This window comes from Aquarana catesbeiana, linkage group LG02 (assembly GCF_042186555.1).
Source record: "Aquarana catesbeiana isolate 2022-GZ linkage group LG02, ASM4218655v1, whole genome shotgun sequence".
NCBI lineage: Eukaryota > Metazoa > Chordata > Amphibia > Anura > Ranidae > Aquarana > Aquarana catesbeiana.
Genome location: NC_133325.1, coordinates 471053979 through 471075441, shown reverse-complemented (window position 1 = coordinate 471075441; position 21463 = coordinate 471053979). Strand labels below are relative to the sequence as shown.

At 40.3% G+C, this 21463-nt stretch overlaps 1 protein-coding gene across 1 annotated transcript in view; it reads right to left on the bottom strand.

The window, feature by feature from the left end:
* Nucleotides 1-1543: 1543 nt before the first annotated feature.
* The window catches only part of SYT6 (synaptotagmin 6), a 682586-nt gene continuing 662666 nt past the window's right edge, over nt 1544-21463 (bottom strand). Inside the window, exons 6-7 of the mRNA XM_073615703.1 lie at nt 19574-19724; nt 1544-3431 (exon numbers count right to left, since the gene is read on the bottom strand). Coding sequence (XP_073471804.1) covers nt 3360-3431; nt 19574-19724 — 223 coding nt within the window. The 3' untranslated portion in view covers nt 1544-3359. The remainder of the gene's footprint in view (nt 3432-19573; nt 19725-21463) is intronic.

Sequence of the window (21463 nt, the reverse complement as noted above, 5' to 3'; positions counted from 1 at the left end):
TTCTGGCAGTGGATTTGGACCAAACTCTTTACATCAGATTTGAGTGTAAGTACCGTGTATTCTAGCCGGGTTTTCTTTGTAACACCAGCTGAGTACTAATTTTAATTGGTTAGTCCACCTGTAACCCAATGATGACACATTAGAGCAGTATATAGGCAATTGTGGTAACTGGTTCCAATAGGTAATGACAAAGCGCTAACATTTGCGCAAAGCGCAGCTACTTCTTTGTCCCCTGCTCCATCTGTCAACCACTTCTCATATGAAGCTTCAATAAAAGGTTTTTTGGAAGTGTAGCCGTCTGGAATCATTTCCATATGTTACACATCATGTGAGCTGGGTTAGCACCTGACTAGGGTGTGTGGGGATTAACCGGAGACTCACTCATCTGGAGCGGCTTTTCTTGTTTCATTAAAGTCTATGTGTACTGCACATTGTTCTTTGCACTGCCTTATTAGATTCAACTGTTGGCTTGCTGCATACATATCATTAAAGATTGCATTTAACCTATGCATTTCTTGTCTGGCCCACCACTTATTCCCACAAAGACACCCTTAATCATCTCATTGACCATTGCTTTTTTTTTTTTTTTTCTAACAAAGCTTAGTGTGGGATGTTTGTAGTTCCATAATGTGCAGAGTTTTGAAACACTATAACTACGAAGTTGTGCAATGTGTATTTAAATGTATTTGTCAAATCAATTAAGCCTGCTCTAGTGTTATGTTTATAATGGCGTGCTACATTACTCTAGATAGACCCATGACTTTTAAATATTTCATAGATCTTTATGGCTGCTAATCATTGTTTTTGATTATAATTACCAAAAATATATATGATGCATAAAAATATACTAGCTGCACAGACAGTTACAAACAAAAACATAATGTATGAAAGTATGTTTAAAAACACATTTTTTATATGGATAAACATAATCTTAAAACCATTTTTGTTTTTATTTAATACCACATTGCAAAAAGCATTAATGTTCTTTAAACTAAACCAACTCCGTAGTAGGTTTAGTAGTTTAGAATCAGGCTGTTTAAAGCTAATTTCTGCTTGATTCTTGCAAGTTACTGCACATCTCTGCTTTTGCACTGTTATTTAAATAAACCATGGTATGTAATCATCTTGGATGTTGGTGATCCTTAGTGCAAGAAATCTCATTTGAAAGAATGTAAATAGTTCCAGCTGTGCACTTAGGGTATCCAATTATGTAATTCTACCTTTACTTTCATCACAATTTATATTGAGTATGCACAGCATACATGTAATATATACATAATTATGGTACACATGCATCCGTCCCTAGTACAGGCATACCCCACTTTTAAGTACACAATGGGGTTTATTTACTAAAGCTGAAAAGTGCAAAATCAGCTCACTTCTGCATAGAAACCAATGAGCTTCCAGGTTTTATTACCAAAGCTTAATTAAACAAGCTGGGGTTAGAAGCTCATTGGTTTCTATGCAAAAGTGAGCCTGATTTTGCACTTTTCAGCTTTAGTAAATAAACCCCATTGTGTACTTAAAAGTGGGGTATGCCTGTATTGTCAAATTGTTCTGAATGGTAAATATATGCTTTAACAGTCCCCTACATCAAATAGTGACTATAGGTGTAACTGCAATTGTAGATCTTGTAATTTTTACATGGAACAAATTCAAGCACCATTAGTTCCCTCCCCGAATAGCTAAAGACTATAAAAGAGATCACTGAAAGTGTCATGAGTGAGGGCTGAAGATTTCATTTTGTTTTAAATGTTTAAATCAACTGGTGTTTTTTCTTTTACTGGCCCTTTGAAATAACAGTTGTCTTAAATAAGCAAGTTAATATTACTGACAAAATATATAGTTTGAAGTTTACAAACTCTAACCTTAACCCTGAATTATTTTGTATCCTACCAACATTTGCTAAAAAGATTGCATGGTATTGGTTCACATGTTAATTCATTCCAAGCTGTTAAGAGGCTAACTAGTGAGCCTACCAATGGAATTACTTGGACAAGAAGGCTGCTTTTTGGGGTTTTTACTGGCACTTTAAGTGTGCACATTTAACAATAACTGAATTCATAATCAGGGTGACTGGACAATAATATAAAAGTTACAATTGCAAAGGAAAAATGGTGTACAGACTCATGTTGAATATATTTAGTCAAAAAAAAAAAGGTAGCCATTGGAGGTTATTTACGAAAGGCAAATCTACTTTGCACTACAAGTGCACTTTCAAGTGCAGTCACTGTAGATCTGAGGGGAAGCTCTGCTGATTTTATCATCCAATCATGTGCAAGCTAAAATGCTGTTTTTTATTTTCCTTGCATGTCCCCCTCAGATCTACAGTGACTGCACTTGAAAGTGCACTTGTAGTGCAAAGTGGATTTGCCTTTCGTAAAAAACCCCCATAGTCTGCAGTGTGATGAGCAATATAAACCAATGTGCATTAATGGGTTATAATAAAATCATAGGGTTAGTGATCTGATCATAGAAGGGCATGGTGAACTTAATAAAAGCAAACTACAAGGAACTTACAAAACATTCACAAGCAAAGGGCTTGCAAGTGACATGCAGAAAGCTTTGCTGACATTTTGATCAGTGTCTTGATATCACTGCAGTCTGTATTGATTTCCTGAGTACTGAACAGGGATCCGGTATGTGAGGATCTCCTAAGCATTAAGACAACTGCATACTCATGCATTCTTAAAATTTCCATGAGTGGGGTGTAAAAAGACCAACGCTCATAAAAAGATAAAAGTTGGCTTCATTGAACAACTAAGCTCTCTGTGAATGTTATTGTAAGCATCAACAAAGCTCAAAATGTAAAAGCATTAATATTGTCAATTTGCACAAAGTAATATCATCAAAGACAACACACATTGATGATATATCACATATAAACAAGTTTTCATTTATAAATATTAATCATTTTTTTCCTATGGTCTTTAGTGTCAGTGGATCAGTGACTGGTTATAAACACTCGCAGCCACTGCCAGTACATCTTCCAAGTTTCCTACAAAGAAGAACACTTCAATGTACATTCATTGTCCAATAACAATAATTACTTCATACAATAAAATTGTACCACCTTTTCTTAGATTCCAAAATTGGTCAGTCTGCCCTAGTAGTCCTTAGTCCAAGCAAGGAGTTAAATGATTAAAAACACCATAGTATAACATACTTAGGAGACAACAGACCAAGACAAAACCAAACCACTTATATACTTGTCCTGTTTTTGACTTGAGCTCAGTAAAGTCCACCAGACATTTTAGATTTGGTGACCAGCTGTTTAAGAGTTGAGAGCTCATCAGCAGGGTTCTTCAACAAGACTTCAAAGGTCGTTACAAAATTTCATTTGCAGACAGCTGGTGATTTCAAGGAGTTGGTGGAGGCTTTGGGGAGGGGCATGACCCCTGGCTGTCAAAGCTAGCAGCTCGTCCTTGCCACTGTGGAAAAAAAAAGAAAATTAATGGAAAATGATTGGCCTTAGCGGAATTTATGTAATGTGTAGGCATAATATAAAAATAAAAAAATCCAGTACATCTCTGCATAACATGCACATTTCCCCATGGTCGATCTCTCTTTATAAGATGCTGCAAGTACAGAAAAATACCTGTTGTTCCTGTCAGATATCCAGTGAGTGCCTAATGTACTGTTTAAGTTGACAACTTTGCCTCTGCTGTATTGAAATCTCAAGCAGTGTTATCAGCCCAGACCTGTTGTCTTTTGCTGGACTACAAGAATCTTCACCATTTATTGTTTGTATCCCTTTTTGAGAGATTTCCCATCACAGCTTTGGCTGGAGTTGGACTTACAACTTCAGGACTAAGGATAAGCTCTGGCTTGTTCGCACAGCCCACATGCAGAGCCCGCTAGGAAGTCAGCACTGCACTGGGCTAATCAAAGGCAGAGAGACATTGTCCTGATGCACGGCTGCAGAGATCGGGAAATGTCTCACTGCCTGTGATTAGCGCAGCACAGCGCCAACTTCCTGGCGGGCTCTGCACGTGGGTTGTGCGAACACACTGGAGCTCATCAATTTTCTTTAGATTTTTTTTTTCCTTTAGATTTACCAAAACCATATAGTATGAGGTCAAACCGAAACACTTTCAATTTGTATGCAATCAGGTAGGCTATTGCACTGCATGTTTTTTGTAAATCTAAAGGAAATCAGACAACAAAAGTAGCGTGTATGGGGTCTTAGTCCGTAGGGTTCAATATTGAGTTGGCCCACCCTTTGCATCTATAACAGCTTCAGCTCTTCTGGGAAGGCTGTCCACAAGGTTTAGGAGTTTGTCTATGGGAATGTTTGACCATTCTTCCAGAAGAGCATTTGTGAGGTTAGGCACTGGTGTGGACGAGAAGGCTTGGCTTGCAGTCTCCACTCTAATTCATCTCAAAGGTGTTCTATCGGGTTGAGGTCAGGACTTTGTGCAAACCACTCAAGTTCCTCTCCCCAAACTCGCTCATCCATGTCTTTATGGACCTTGCTTTGTGCACTGATGTGCAGTCATGTTGGAACAGAAAAGGTCCATTCCCAAACTGTTCTCACAAAGTTGGGAGCATGAAATTGTCCAAAATGTCTTGGTATGCTGGCACCTTAAGAGTTACCTTCACTGGAACTAAGGGGCCAAGCTCAACCCCTGAAAAACAACCTCACACCATAACCCCCTCCACCAAATGATTTCGACCAGTGCACAAAGCAAGGTCCATAAAGACATGGATGAGCAAGTTTGGGGTGGAGGAACTTGACTGGCCTGCACAGAGTTCTGACCTCAACCCGATAGAACACCTTCGGGATGAATTAGAGTGGAGACTGCAAGCCAGGCCTTCTCGTCCACATCAGTGGCTGACCTCACAAATGTGCTTCTGGAAGAATGGTCAAAAATTCCCATAGACACACTCCTAAACCTTGTGGACAGCCTTTCCAGAAGAATTGAAGCTGTTATAGCTCCAAAGGGTGGGCCAACTCAATATTGAACCCTACGGACTAAGAACCCATACACACTACTTTTGTTGTCTGATTTCCTTTAGATTTACCAAAACCATGTAGTGCATGGGCCTGCCAACTCAGTATTGAACCCTATGGACTAAGACTGGGATGCCGTTAAAGTTCATGTGTGGGTAAAGGCAGGCATCCCAATACTTTTGTGTATATATATCTATAGATTGATAGATAATATATATACACATATACTGTATGTAATATAATGTATATCCCAAAATCAGGACATCACTTCATTATACTGCCAATAACAAGCAGCTAATGTTTCCTTTTCTTACTTCCTTGTACACCAACAGTAATTAGAATAAAATCATGCAAATGCACATGTACTTATCTGCACCCTGGCCAGCAAGATCAAGTGTCCATTTTTTTGCATATAAACCACATAGCACAGATAGCATAAACTCCCTTTAGTTTATTTGATGCACTCCTTAAATTCAGTTGCACCCAAGCTGTTGCTTCATTCTGCCAATATGCCAGGAGGGACACCAAGTGATAGTATTGAAGAATTTCACTTATGGAGAAGCTTTGTTGGAATGCATTAACATGCATGCTTAAAACATCCGGTGATATAAAACATTCATCTGGGGGCCGAACAGAATTCCCGCAAACATCTCTGATTCTCACCCTGCCCATAGAGGAATAATATCTTGTGTCATATGTTATAGGCTTCAACTTTTGAAATAAGATGCAGAACAGGAGGATCCTATTAGCTGATTTTATAATAGTTTCACGCTATATTTTTAAAGGTAAAGGTTTGTAAACGTAAAGGTCTGTAATAAACATACTGGGAAATTTTCTACATAACTGCGTCTTTTTTTTTTGCTACCTTTGTTCACACTTTAAGGATTCACACAAAGATATTAAAAGCTGGTGTCGCAAAGCATGAATGCTTAGAAAGTATTGTATATTGTGAGCTAATAGCCCAATATGCATTTTTTAATAGTTTGGTCTAGGCTAGAGACCACAGAAGTAAGACCACAAGATCCTTACTCCCCTCTCTCTGCCTTGGTTGTCATGCATCTAGGTAAGCTTCATGTATCTCTGTAGAATCTGGCAAGGCAAGTGTAATACCAGTCTTCATTATTATAATGATTATCTAGGTGTTTATGTGACGTGTAGGCCAATTTTGCGCAACAATTACTTCTCTAAAATCCCCTAGATTATTCAGAAGCTTGTGGACTAAGATCCTATAGATGTCTACAATTTTTCAATTCATTTCAAAAGCAAAATAAGGAGAAAAAGATGCCATCGCCTACTATAATTTATAACATGACCTAGCCACAAGGCCAATCTGCCATACGAAATCACTTATTTCAGCTGAGCACTGATATTACTGGTTGGGGAAAGTTATTGCGGAGATTTTTCTTAAGTACAAGGAACAGGAAACATTCAAGCAGCGTGTTCCCTTTCTAACTCAGGTACTACACTAGACGGTTAGTTAGGCTGGGTTGTTAGAATAGGGGAAACAAGTCACAGCACTGGTAGGGGTCATCTTCCCTTGACATGAAGTCCTGATTTTAACAGCTAAGAGGGAAAGAGGTAGTGGTTTGGATATAGGTTCAATTTATAATAAGCTGTCTGTGCAGTGATGTAAGGTGTAAACCTCAATTACCCCTGTTTTCTGAATCCTGTAATATAGGATAGATCTCCTTTAATGGGTGAACCATAATACTCAATAGTCTATTCTATTCTCTTCTAAATAATTATATTGTTCTTCTTTTAAAATTTGACATTTTAAAGCAGTTCAATGTTATTTGCAAACAGAAGAAAAATATTCAGTAAATCTTGTATGGCTCAGTAGACTTAATGTTCTATTTGTATTCAAAAGCAACATTGACAATTTCTGTCAGTATTGCAAAGTTAAATTTATGTCAAGGGACGTAAAAGATGGGAAAAAGTCAATATGCCATTACAGAAGGGGCGTTTATGAAAAGCTTCTCATGCAACAAAAGTGCAGACATGACATGATCATGAAAAATATAGCAATGAATTCATTAAAAACTCTTAGCATATTGGAAATCATTAACGTTGTTGTAGTTAACAGTGTTTAATCAGGGAAACATTGATGTCAATAGGGAGTTAATTTGTTTTCTATAAATTTCTTTCTTCAGCAAAGAAAAAAAATCATCACGCCTAAGTATACCTTATCATTATTTTCCACTATTAATCTAGTGTGTGTGTATACTACTTAAAGTGACAGTAAAGTCCATTTTTTTTTTCGTAAGACAATATAAAAAGATAATAACATAACTTACATGTATTAGCTGTTTTTTTCTATAGATTTCCTCCACTGGGTTTACTTTTGAAATTGTCCTCCAGTCACGCTGACACACTCCCCCTTGTGCCGCCGAGACCTATGGAGTCCCGTAGGAGTCTCCTCTTTGTGCTACAGATGTTCATGCAGCATTCTGAGATCCACACAAACAGGCAGAATGCGTGGGGGAGCAAAAGTTACCCCACTCCTGCCTCTCCCCAGCAGTGATGGACAACAGTTCTATGTCCCTTTCACACTGCCTTTGTGGTGCTCAGAACTCTGCACATACAGTTGTAGTTCAAAGCGGAAGAAGGCACATACAGGAGACTCCTATGGGACTCAATAGGTTCCGGCATCACAGATGGCACAAATAGAATAGGGAGTGTGTCACTGCAGGCAGGTGCATTTACAAAAGTACATTCAAAATAAGAAATAAATGTAAAAAAAAAAACAACTAATACATTAGGTTTGATTGGCAGTGCGCTGTGGAGTGGTCCTGATAGAGAGCTAGTCTCTCACTTCCCATCAGACTCCACCCACCCAGTGAAAAGTCATGTCCCCAAATATTAGCATTGCAATATTTGGTTAATGACATCACCTGTATCCCTGATTACGATTCGTTTTTGGCCAGGGAATCTAGGATCAGGGGATAGAGCTCTTTGCTGGTAATTCTTTAACAATTAAGAGGTTCTATGGCCCGAGGAAGAGACAGGTTGGGGTTTAGTTACTATAGCGTTACATGGATAGTCAGGTTGAAAAAAGGCACAAGTCCATCTAGTTCAACCATATAAAATAAAATAAAATAAAAAATATCATACAATCCCATATACCCAATCCTATACCCACAGTTGATCCAGAGGAAGGCAAACCCCCCCAGAAAAGCAGGATCCAATTTGCTACAGCAGGGAGAGTGCAAAACCAGGTTCACTTCTGTATAGAAACCAATCAGCTTCCCGGCTTTATTGCCAAAGATTAATTGGACAAGCTGAGGTTTGACGCTGATTGGTTTCTTTGCAGATATGAGCCTGATTTTGCACTCTCCAGCTGTGTCTGTGAGAGATGAAGGCATCAGAAAACAGAAAGGTGACCAATAACATTGACTGCTGTGACCAATAACACTGCTGCTTTGGGGTACTCAGACTTCATTATCATCACACTGGGCAGTGACATCTGGGGTGGAGTCAGCCTCTTAAAGGGCACCATAACAAAGCTGGTGCAAATAGCTGGATCGTGGATCTGCAAGGATAATATATTTAAAGCCCAGAGTGTCCTATTTAGATAAGGTGAGCAAGCATTGCACACAGAGGTGGATTGGTGTTTTTCCTGGATGGCACATTGCCGCACATCACTATTGTTGTGTTGAATATCACAGACACTTTATTCACTGGATACCATAAGAGGACTTGATAATTATTATATTTGGATGTGATTATATGGAATAGAGCACTGAATACGTGTTTTCTTTATGTATGACACACTTTTTAGTACATGTATGCATTATATCTGTTTATTACATATTTGTTTCATGGTTTGCGGGACATCACTTGGGAACTTTTATAGAAATGTATTTTTCTTAGGAGTATTATCATTGTAACGCTTTTTGATTTTAGTTATTGTGCACTTTTAAAGGAGCAGCGCACCATTGTTCTATTTTTAGTTTTTTAGTGATTGAGTACACTAATAGGGTATTTGCAGCAGTTCCATATCATCTCATTATAACATCACATAGCAGCTCATGAGTCCGTTATAATTATTAAAGTAGTAAGAACTACCTGAGTTTGCCACGTGTGTCAATAATGTTACTGGCACTGGCGCAAATGCTTGCCTGAATCGAGCACAAATAGTTCCAACGAAAACTGCCACCAGAGATCAGTTGTTTAGGGCTAGTTTAAATCCCTCTGAATGTGCAGTAGCCATCTGCCTTAGAGCCCATTTTACACTGACAGCATGGCCACGTTAGCGGTAACGTTAGCGGTAAAGCGCCGCTAGTTTTAGCAGGGCTTTACCGTCATTTTAGAGGCGCTTTTCGGCCACTAGCGGGACATTTTTAACCCCCGCTATTGGCCGATTAAAGGGTTAAAAGCTTCCGCAAAGCACCGCTGACTATTTTAATGGCGCTAAAGCGCCTGAAAAACGCCTTCAGTGTAAAAGGGGTCTTAGTGCCTTGTAAAGGTTCTCTCACTGGACTATTAGATGGCAGTTGATGAGGCTAAGCCATCAACTCTGGAAAAGTCAGGCCCCAGTAACAAAATAAAACTAAATCAGGAAATGGACCCGAAGTGGTTTGTTTGGTTTCAATATTCTTTTTATAAATAAAAAAGTTCAAATATCTTATGAGAAAAGGCTTTTCCAACCACTAAAGGAAATAGTGAGCATCTTTACTATTTTTACTTTTAAAAGTTTAAACTTCAGTGACATTTACAATAAAAAGGTGTTGTTCATGGACTAAATGGGTCAAAACCTCTAACTGCCATAAGCTTTACTTCTCTCCAAGAGGTTTCCAGTTTTTTTATGTTAAAAGTGAAAAAAGAAAGTGACATTTTAATTGCACATACAGACTTGGACAAATTCATAGAATCTTTAACCACTTCAGCCTCCTGACCAGAGCACTTTTTGCGATACGGCATTGCGTCGCTTTAACTAACAATTGTGCGGTCATGCGACGTTGCACCCAAACAAAATTGACGTCCTTTTTTTCCCACAAATAGAGCTTTCTTTTGGTGGTATTTCATCACCTCTGCGTTTATTTTTTGCGCTATAAACAAAAAAAGAGCGACAATTTTGAAAAAAGCTATATTTTTTAATTTTTGCTCTAATAAATATCCCCAAAAAATATATATAAAAAAAATTCTTCCTCAGTTTAGGCTGATACGTATTCTTCTACATATTTTTGGCAAAAAAAGAAAATTGAAATAAGCGCATATTGATTGGTTTGTGCAAAAGTTATAGCATCTACAAAATAGGGAATAGATTTATGGCATTTTTATTATTGTTTTTTTTTATTAGTAATGGTGGCGATCTGCGATTTTTATCATGATTACTGTGTAAATGACACTGTCAGGGAAGCAGTTAAACACTAGGGGGCGATCAAGGGGTTAAGTGTGTCCTAGGGACTGATTCTAACTGTGGGGGGATTGTCTCACTAGAACATGACAGATCACTGCTCCGAGTCCCGATGGCAGGGAGCAGTAGATCTCTGTCATGTTGCTAGGCAGAACAGGGAAATGCCTTGTTTACATAGGCATCTCCCCATTCTGCCACTACATGACACGATCGCAGGCCCCCCGGCGGACATCGCGCATGCCCACAATGCCGCAATTTAAAGGGGACGTACCTGTGTGCCCATTTGCCCTGCCCGTGCCATTGTGCTGACGTACATCGTCGTGCGCTGGTCGGCATGTGGTTAACTATGAGACATGAAGCTGTGCTTTATTATTTTGTGGTTCAGCTTTAAAGTGGAAGCTCAAGGGTGACATTGCTATTCAGAACTAATTTCTGTTTGAATGAGCATTGCCACATTGGTGAGCTCCTCTCTGTGCTCCTGTATGCCTGCCTGAACTGTTCTGACTTCGGCCCCCAATGACTGTAACATGTCAGGGTGGCAACTATAGGCATGATAGTTCATCTTCAGTTTCTTTACAACAGTAAAATCCTCCCTACAGTGCACTGCAGTGGTTACCTGTCTCTGCTATGTGTTTTTGTCCCAACCAGATTATAGTTTAGATACACAAATGGGTATCAAAAGCACTTTAATACATGGATTAAAGTAGCTGCTTCTGTGCATGAGCAGTCATCTTAAAGTAGGGTGGTAGTTTGACTTCACTTATTAAGTTAACTTATTAAGCACTATAGAGACTATCTAAATAATCCGCAGCAACAATCAGTGGAGATGGTGTGCGGAGCTTCCACTTTGTTCTACAGATACTTGTTACCGGCGTATGGTGCTATCCACTCCTTCTCGAATTCTAATTTGTAGGGAATTATTTTAATTTAATAATTGTGTCATTAGTATTACATTATAGCAGTAGCACAAATGGATTAACTGAGGCATTCATTTTGTGGGTCAAACCCATAATCTGCTTGTATGTTCATTAGAAACTTACTACATTAACATATCACGAAGCACTTTGTTCTTCATGCTTCAGTAATTTCATTGTTACCTAGAGAACTAACAGATTGCTTTTTTTTCAGAAATTCTGGTCCAACTCACAAAACAGAAAGATCTGAGCAAATGCTCATTTTTTTTTCTATATAAAGTAATTTAGTGCCCAATGCTGCCTGTCACTGTCTTTTAGAACAAGTTGATAACTCAATATGGTCTTTTTCTCCACTATATGACGTTTTTTTAAATCTGCAGTTGGCGTGGTTTTCGTAAAAGATAGGTAAATCAAAACCATGCCAAGAGCCACAAGAATGAACATGCCCACTCAGTTTATAAAGGTCATGGGGGTTTATTTACTAAAGGCAAATCCACTTTGCACTACAGGTGCACTTGGAAGTGCAGTCGCTGTAGATCTGAAGGGGGCTTGCAAGGAAAATAAAAAACAGCATTTTTGCTTGTACATGATTGGAAATCAGCAGAGTTTCCCCTCATTTCACATCTTCCACTCAGATCTACAGTGGCTGCACCTCCAAGTGCACTTGTAGTGCACAGTGGAGTTGCCTTTAGTAAATCAACTCCATGGTCTAGGTACTAAAGTCAGTTGTCCAAATGTTTTTTTTTTTTTTTTTAAGGGATTCTCTCTTTTTTAGATGTATAACAATACAGCTCATGACTCTTGAATTTTTTTTTTTACTAATTGAGCAGATGAATACGGTCACTTTTACTGCTGGTCTTGGGATGAACATAGAAACGTAGAAAAGTGACAGCAAAGAAAAACTGAGTAGTCCATCGAGCCTGCCCATTTTTTTTTTGTCTTGGGGTTGTTTTTTTAATTTTTTTTTTAATAACCTTGTTGTCTGACTATAGATCTATGTTTATCCCAAATATGTTTAAAGCCATTTACTAATGACTGTCTCACTACCTCTGTTAGTTTATTTCAATCATCAACTACCCTTTCAGTAAAATAATACTTTCTAAGATTCGTTTTGACCTTTCCTCCAGTTAGTTTGAGGTCATGTCCCCGTGTTCTTGATTTTGGTTTCATATTAAAAATACTGCTTTCTTGAACCTCATTCACCCCCTTGATGTATTTAAAGGTTTCAGTCATGTCTCCCCTTTCCCTTCTTTCCTTCAGACTGTACATATTAAGTTCCTGAAGTCACTCTCGATATGTTTTACCCCCACACCTTTTACCATTTTTGTTACCCGTCTCTGGACTCATTCTATCTAATCAATAAGTTTATCAGAGTAGGCATTGGTTATCAAGCCATGGTAACTGGTAGAAATCCTAAACCCAAGTATATCCTACTCTACCCAGGTCTGATTATGAATGGTAGAACAGCATTTTTTTTTTACTTTATTCTAAAAAAGCTCTTCTCAGTCTTAATGCTTTCATGTAAATTACCCATCTGAATGGATTTTAAATAGGCATTGCTTTATGAGTGTAGGAAGCAGGGAAATTTTAAATGTACCTCCCAATACGTACAGTTAATGACTGTGCTTTGCAATCCAGCCTGTGGTTTGAGAGCATTGTAGGGACAATCAGGCTCTTGTAAGAATATATAACAACTGTTATGTTAACAGCAGCATTGAGAGCCACCAAATCTTTCTAAGTGAAATAAAGTACCATTAGCAATAATTCATAAATATGCTCTTATAAAGCCTAGACAAATTTAATTTCCCAGCAGCTCTATTTTTACAGTGCTACTTAAAAACCTCAACCATTCCCAGTGTATGTTTGAAAATAACATAATTATAAAGCCTCAAATTTAAAGCCCAGCATTAGGGGGTCTTTTTATTAAACATTTGCTTTGCGAATGTCTCTGAATTCCCTCAAAAGTCAAGAGTAATACCTGTAATGTTTGTAATATGTGTGAAAAGTTGGTTTCCATTTGTATCCTTTTGCAGGACAAATGTACCATTCCCTAACATTCATTCTTAAGAGAAAAAAGCTTTAAGAATATTCGACCAGACCAGTTAACTACTTAACGACCAGCTGCCGCAGTTATACTGCGGCAGGTTGGCTCTCCTGTGTGAATTGCCACCATTGTACGTCGGGTGCTTACACATCGATCTGTGGACGCACATGCCCATTTGCTAGCGGGGGAGCCAATCAGCGGATCCGGCGAACTCAATGTCCTTCAGCTACCCGCGATCGCTCCACAGAGAGACAGAATGGGGATCTGCCAGTGTAAACAAACAGATCCTTGTTCTGTCAAGGGGGTAGAGTGACATTGTCTGTTCCTAGTGTAGCGAGGACACATTTTTGATGTAACTTAAAGCGGGGGTCCACCTATCTATCGTTTTTTTTTTTTTTTAGTTCATTCACAAACTTTTCTTCTCAGCATTACATACTCACATATTGTGTGTAATATCTCCGCCTGTGTCAGATTTCGTCGGAAAGAATAACTTATATTATTCACTGCAGGCGGTTTCCATCTTCATTGTGGGCATTTGAAGCCCACAAGCATTTATTTCCTGGATGTGGTGAATGCTGTGCTCCCAGCATTCACCGCTCATTCCCGCACATGCTCAGTGGCATCCTGGGAAGCCTGAGACTAGCTCCCAGGAGTCTGGGAGAGGCTAGAAACACGCCTACTCCCACGGGAGGAGAACCAGGAAGTGCAAAGAAGAATAGAAAAATAAAAGGTAATTACGGCAATTTAAATTTTTTTAAATGGCATGTCAGCATCTAGGCAAAGAAGAAAATACATACAGATATTGTTCAAAAATTGGGTGGGACCCCGCTTTAATGTTAATGTTATATCTTATCCTCTGGCGCCATCTAGCGGCCAAAGTACAAAAGGACTGGATCTTTAGTTTATTTTTACTGTTCCGGAGTTTGACCTGGAAGTTTTTGTTTGTTTATATCTGGACATTAACTTGACCTGCCCACAATGCACAATGACTCCCATGATCCTTGGGGAGCAGAACTGCATTGTGGGAAGCTTATAAAAAGGCTGGGAGCGGCCATCTTAAGTCTCTTGGAGACGCATGGCCAGCCTGGGAGGATCTGTGTGAGGTCCCCAGCCCAGTGCGGCCTACCCTGTGTGGAGCAGAACAGCAGCCAGCGATCCTGACTTAGATCACAGAGTGCTGGAGCAGCAGTGTGATCGATCCAGAGACCCTTGAAGGAGGTATCCGAGGACTTCCGGTCGTCTGTGAGTAGTCTTTGATCCGGCCTTACATCACAGCATGCTGGAGCAGCAGTGTGATCGATCCAGAGACCCTTGAAGGAGGTATCCGAGGACTTCCGGTCGTCTGTGAGTAGTCTTTGATCCGGCCTTACATCACAGCATGCTGGAGCAGCAGTGTGATCGATCCAGAGACCCTTGAAGGAGGTATCCGAGGACTTCCGGTCGTCTGTGAGTAGTCTTTGATCCGGCCTTACATCACAGCGTGCTGGAGCAGCAGTGTGATCGATCCAGAGACCCTTGAAGGAGGTAACCGAGGACTTCCGGTCGTCTGTGAGTAGTCTTTGATCCAGCCTTACATCACAGCATGCTGGAGCAGCAGTGTGATCGATTCAGAGACCCTTGAAGGAGGTAACCGAGGACCCCTGGTCGTCTGTGAAGTGGTACAGCGTGACGGCATGGCCGTAGCGAATGAACTGACATACTGTAGAGACAGAACGCTGTACGTCAGAAAGGAGTCTTCTGACAACACTGTCCTGGTTGGGTGAGAGGGCTGTTGCCCCCAAGTTTCTTGACGCACTTTCATACCTCAGTTTACACAAGACAGAGTTGCTGGGACCCATAGTCCCACAAGTAGAGTCAAGAGGATTCAATACTAAGTCACTGCATCAATGTTAGTTATAGTGCTGCTGCACTAGAACTTTGTCTTATATCTCAGGATACTTTGACCAGGAGTTCATTAACCCTTTGGATTACAAAACCTACTTTGTCTTTCTAGCGAAGAAGAGAAGATAAAGAAGGACTGTTCAGTGACATATAAGGCCTTGGGTTATTTTACTATATCAGGGCGGTGTGATATTACAGGAGGGAGCTCCTTAGTGTTGTATTGTACTTAATCAAAGTCAGCATTTGATTTAGTATATCTTTAAGTGCGCAGGAAATAGGACATTGCTCAGAGTGAGATACACTCACTCTGAAAGTTATCCTATTTACTTTGTGATACCTCTCATATATTATTTCAGACATTATACACCTGTATTGTACCTTTGTAAAGTTTAGTTGTCTGTCAGACTATGTTGGTCTAACAGTACAACCATTGTAGTTTAACCCTTCTAATACGATAACAGTAAATACGGTTATTATTTAAGTACAACTGTGTGAGTGTTGTTTTACTCTTCATCACCAGCCAAGAGGAGGGTAAGGTAACTACAAACAGGTATATTATATTGAGTATTGTGAACTTGCCTTTGTGATTTCGTTCTGACTGCACACTATTACACCACAGCTGTGTCAGGGGGACTGAGATATTCAAGGGGGTATAAAGCAGAGTACAGGCCCAAATAAATCAGCAGCTCCTTCGGGGGTTAGTGCTACACTAGTGATTAAGAACAGCGATCTCTCTCCACTCCCTGTCAGTCCCCTCCCTCCACCAGTTAGAAAGCACCTCCCTAGGGAACATTTAACCATTTGATCGCCCCTGGTGTTAACCCCTTTTCTTGCCAGTGTCATTTATACAGTAATCAGTGCATTTTTATAGCACTGATCGCTGTATAAATGCCACTGGTCCCAAAAAAGTGTCAAAAGTTTCCGATCTATCCGCTGCAATGTCGCAGTCCCGCTAAAAATTGCACATCACTGCCAATACTAGTAAAAAAAGTAATAATAAAAATGCCATAAATCTATACTCTATTTTGTAGACACGATAACTTTTACGCAAATCAATCAATATTTGCTAATTGGGATTTTTTTACCAAAAATATGTAGAAGAATACATATTGGCTTAAACTGAGGAAGAAATGTGTTTTTTGGATATTTATTATAGCAAAAAGTAAAAAATATTGTTTGTTTGTTTTGTGCTTATAGCACAAAAAAAGAAAAACCTCAGAGGTGATCAAATACCACCAAAAGAAAGCTCTATTTGTGGGAAAAAAGGACATCAATTTTGTTTAGGTAGAGCGTTGCGCGACCGCGCAATTGCCAGTCAAAGCGACGCAGCTCCGTATCGAAAAAAATGGCCTGGTCATTAAGGGGGAAAATCTTCCGGTCCTTAAGTGGTTAAAGAACCTCCAATCAAAACAGAAAAAAAGCCTAACACAATAGGCTAAAGATTCAGCAGAAGAAGTGTTATATACTGTATAAGGGAGACCATCCGGCGCTCAACACCAACAATGTAATGAATCATGTAAATAATGGTGATCAAGTATTCAAATACGCCCACCTTGAGTTCCCACCACTGCGCTTAGGAAAGTAAGTGCCTCAAACAATGTGTATAAAACAAAATATATAAATAAATGTGTAAAGGAGTGTGAAACTTCCAGAGCTGCCACTTTAAATGTGTAAATAATGTGAACTCTATTAATTCGCAAATGCCAGAAAATTAATATAAGCAGCGCTAGTGGTAATGGTAAGTGACCATGTGTGTGACCAGTATACTAAGTGATATCAAGAACACATATTATATATATCTCACAAAACAATAATTAGTATATCACATATAGCCACCCTGTGTCACAAAAATATGTAAAAAATTAGGTTGTAGAAGTGATGTTGTAAAGTCCATCAATAGGAAAGACACCGTGAATGATGTGCAGATTTCTAAAATGTCCACCAAAATCAAACGTGCCAGTGATTCCTCTCCCTTCAGATTCAAAACTCACCGGATGAATATGCCTCACACTCTCATGTTTTGGCAAATAACCGTGATAAACCTTACAATCAGGTTTAAACGAAAGATCCAAATTCCATCCGTGTATATACCATTTCACTCCAGCTGTCCGGAATCTACTCGTGGTCCATGGAGACATGAAGGAAAGATCCCTTTGGAAGTGAGTCTGAATTGCAGCCGGGCTCCGTATCGCAGGGGCTTGCTGCGGTCATTGACGCTACTTCCTCAGGACATCAACCCAGTGTCTTGTCTGCTCATGCACGGTGCAGACCAGCCGTGTCTGGCGGAGATCCTCGGTCAGTGTCCGGGGCAGATCTCCTCCCTCCTCCCCCTCCAGCTGTCAGCTGTCACCCCCGCACTCTGCCTGCAGCTGGGGCTCCCCTCTACCGACAGCGGCTCCGGTCCTACGAGCAGCGGGACCTCCTCCAAACCCGATCTCGGCCTGTCCTCTACTCCTTCCCGATCACACAACCACGTCCGCTCCCTCCGATCCACCCCAAAACAATGCCCGCTCTGACCGGAGGAAGGATGGGAGTTCTACTGGAGTAGCCGGTGTTTTCCTGTAGAGGGCAGCTGACAGTCCCAGTAGTAGCAGAGTGCGGCGCCCCCGGTTCCTCCAGCTCTCCCACCAGTAGAGCTCCCATCCTTCCTCCGGTCGGAGCGGGTATTGTTTTGGGGTGGATCGGAGGGAGCGGACGTGGTTGTGTGATCAGGAAGGAGTAGAGGACAGGCCGGGATCGGGTTTGAAGGAGGTCCCGCTGCTCGTAGGACCGGAGCCGGTGTCGGTAGAGGGGAGCCCCAGCTGCAGGCAGAGTGCGGGGTGACAGCTGACAGCTGGAGGGTATGCCACCACAGATGCAGCTTTGACCACAGAATGCTAGATATATGCAAGCTAAGCCCTGCTGTAGAAGTATTCTGTGGACAGAACTGTATTCTATACACATACAGTATCTCACAAAAGTGAGTACACCCCTCACATTTTTGTAAATATTTTATTATATCTTTTTGTGTGACAACACTGAAGTAATGACACTTTGCTACAATGTAAAGTAGTGAGTGTACAGCTTGAATAACAATGTAAATTAGCTGTCCCCTCAAAATAACTCAAGTGAAAATGTCCAAATGTCCAAATATCCAGAGGTCTTCTTTGGGAAATAAAATGTATGAGTGCTGCCAGCATTGCTGCAGAGATTGAAGGGGTGGGGGGGTCAGCCTGTCAGTGCTCAGACCATGCCCAGCACACTGCACCAAATTGGTCTGCATGGCTGTTGTCCCATAAGGAAGCCTCTTCTAAAGATGATGTACAAGAAAGTCGGCAAACAGTTTGCTGAAGACAAGCAGACTAAGGACATGGATTACTGGAACCATGTCCTGTGGTCTGATGAGACCAAGATAAACTTATTTGGTTCAGATGGTATCAAGCATGTGTGGCAGCAACCAGGTGAGGAGTACAAAGACAAGTGGGTCTTGCCTACAGTCAAGCATGGTGGTGGGAGTGTCATGTTCTGGGGCTGCATGAGTGCTGCCAGCACTGGGGAGCTAAAGTTCATTGAGGGAACCATGAATGCCAACATGTTCTGTGACATACCGAAGCAGAACTTGATCCCCTCCCTTCGGAGACTGGGCCGCAGGGCAGTATTCCAAAATGATAACAACCCCAAACACACCTCCAAGATGACCACTGCCTTGCTAAAGAAGCTGAGGGTAAAGGTGATGGACTGGCCAAGCATGTCTCCAGACCTAAACCCTATTGAGCATCTGTGGGGGCATCCTCAAACGGAAGGTGGAGGAGCGCAAGGTCTCTAACATCCACCAGCTCGTGATGTCATCATGGAGGAGTGGAAGAGGTCTCCAGTGGCAACCTGTGAAGCTCTGGTGAACTCCATGCCCAAGAGGGTTAAGGCAGTGCTGGAAAATAATGGTGGCCACACTAAATATTGACACTTTGGGCCCAATTTGGACATTTCACTTAGGGGTGTACTCACTTTTGTTGCCAGCGGTTTAGACATTATTGGCTGTGTGTTCATTTATTTTGAGGGGACAGCAAATTTACACTGTTGTACAAGCTGTACACTCACTACTTTACATTGTAGCAAAGTGTAATTTCTTCAGTGTTGTCACATGAAAAGATAGAATAAAATATTTACAAAAATGTGAGGGGTGTATTCAATTCTGTGAGATACTGTAGCTGTGTCTGTAAATAGCCCAGAGCAGCAAGAAATTATAAACATTAGTAACAATGGTTACTTAAAATGCAATCAGGAGTAAGGTAGGTAATACACAACACTTAAAAAGGTCATAAATGTTTTTATTATAATGCTCTACAATATTGAACTTCCAAACAGTTAGACTTTTAAGGGACATTCTTTTTGTTTCATCCTCTTGCATATAACATAAATTGGAAACTGTAAATAATGAAACAAACCTCTTTGAATGACTTCTTCATCTCCACCAATGGATGCCAATGGGTTATAGGCTTCCGTGGATATGCCAGCATTTCATTCCAGTGGTCTCTTCCAAGTCCTTCTGTGCTGTTACCTACTCTGCATACTCCAATAATTTCATTGTGGCCAACCCTAATAACAATGAAAGGAAATGTTTACATTTGCCACTCAAATTTAATGTGCCTCTGAGCACGTAAAGCTATTCTAGAGTCACTGGTTGTAGCAACATATTCATTTTTGCAGTGGCACAATGCTAACTTATTTTGTCTCCTGGTAATATCAACCGCATACTACTCTTAATAAAGAATATGTGCACCTTGTAACACAAAGGACCATTTACCCCTTTTTGCACTCTCTTGTGAAAGTTTCAGGACGAGATATTTTTTTTCCTTCTACATGCTTCACTTTCCTGCATCTGAACCTCTGTAGTGCACATATATTGGCTCCCTGCTATAGGGTGTCCTTTTATGAAACTGAGATCAGCAGCGATCCCAAGTCTCACCGCTGATCTCAGCTCATAACCAGTTTATGAAACTGAGATAATCAGTGGAGAACACGTTCTCCGCTGATTATCTCAGCACAGTGAGAATTTGTAACTGACTTCACAGAAACGGCCAGTTTATGAAGGTACGATCTCAGCACCTCACTGGCGATCTGTGACAGAATTCTCACTTTCTGATTCACCATTTCAGAAGTGGAGAATCAGAGTGAGAAGCATGAAACTGGTGAAATTTATAGTGTGTATATATATATATATATATATATCTATATATATATATAGATATATATATATCTATATATATATCTATATATATATATATAGATATATATGTATCTATATATATATATATATATATAGATAGATAGATAAATAGATATTTATTGATATATATAGACTATATCTATCTATAGATATATCTATATATAGATACATCTATTATATATATTTTTACATATATATATATAATAGATATATATATTATATATCTATATATTATATATATAGATATATATATATATATAGATATATATATATAGATATATATATAGATATATGTATATATTTTTTTTTAGATGTTCACGTCTCTGGCTGGGTTCACACTTGTGCAATGCGTGAACCAGCGTGATTCCTAAGTGGGTTTTCACATCGCACCTACATTGACATCTGCGCACCACTGCGGGTGTCAATGTAAAGTTAATGACACCCCCAGATCATTTCACAGATCGCAGTGCGAACTATGTAATGGTGCAGGAATTGGATCGCATGGGTGTTCACACCCATGCGATCCGATTCCAGTGCGGACCAAATAAAGGGTCCTGTACCATTTTGGTGCAAATGCAATATGATTTCGGGCCAGTTCCCACTGCTGCGGTGTCCGAGATCGGATGTGATTCGCACCGCACTGCAGTGCAAAATCACATCCGATCTCTGTGCAATGCGATTTCAGCCATACAGATAGTATTGCTAAATTTGCATTGCACTCGGACAAAACTCTTACAGGACCCTTTTTTTGGTCCACAGCAGAATCGGATCGCATGGGTGTTCACACCCATGCGATTCGATTACTGTCCGAGTTTGCAGATCACACTGCGATATGCGAACTGATTTGGGAGTGTTAACTTTTAGGCCCAGTTCACACTTGTGTGATGCCGGACATCGCACAGGCATCGCATGTAATTCGCAGCACACTGCCATTCACATTACAAGCGATGTCTGTGCGTTGCGATATCAGCTGTACAGGTAGTATGGCTGATATCGCACCGCATTCCGTGCAAACACGCACAGGACCCTTTTTTCTGTTCGGACCAGAATCGGATCGCATGTCCGGACTGTCAGTTCGCAGTGCGATATGCAAGCTGAACTGGGGGTG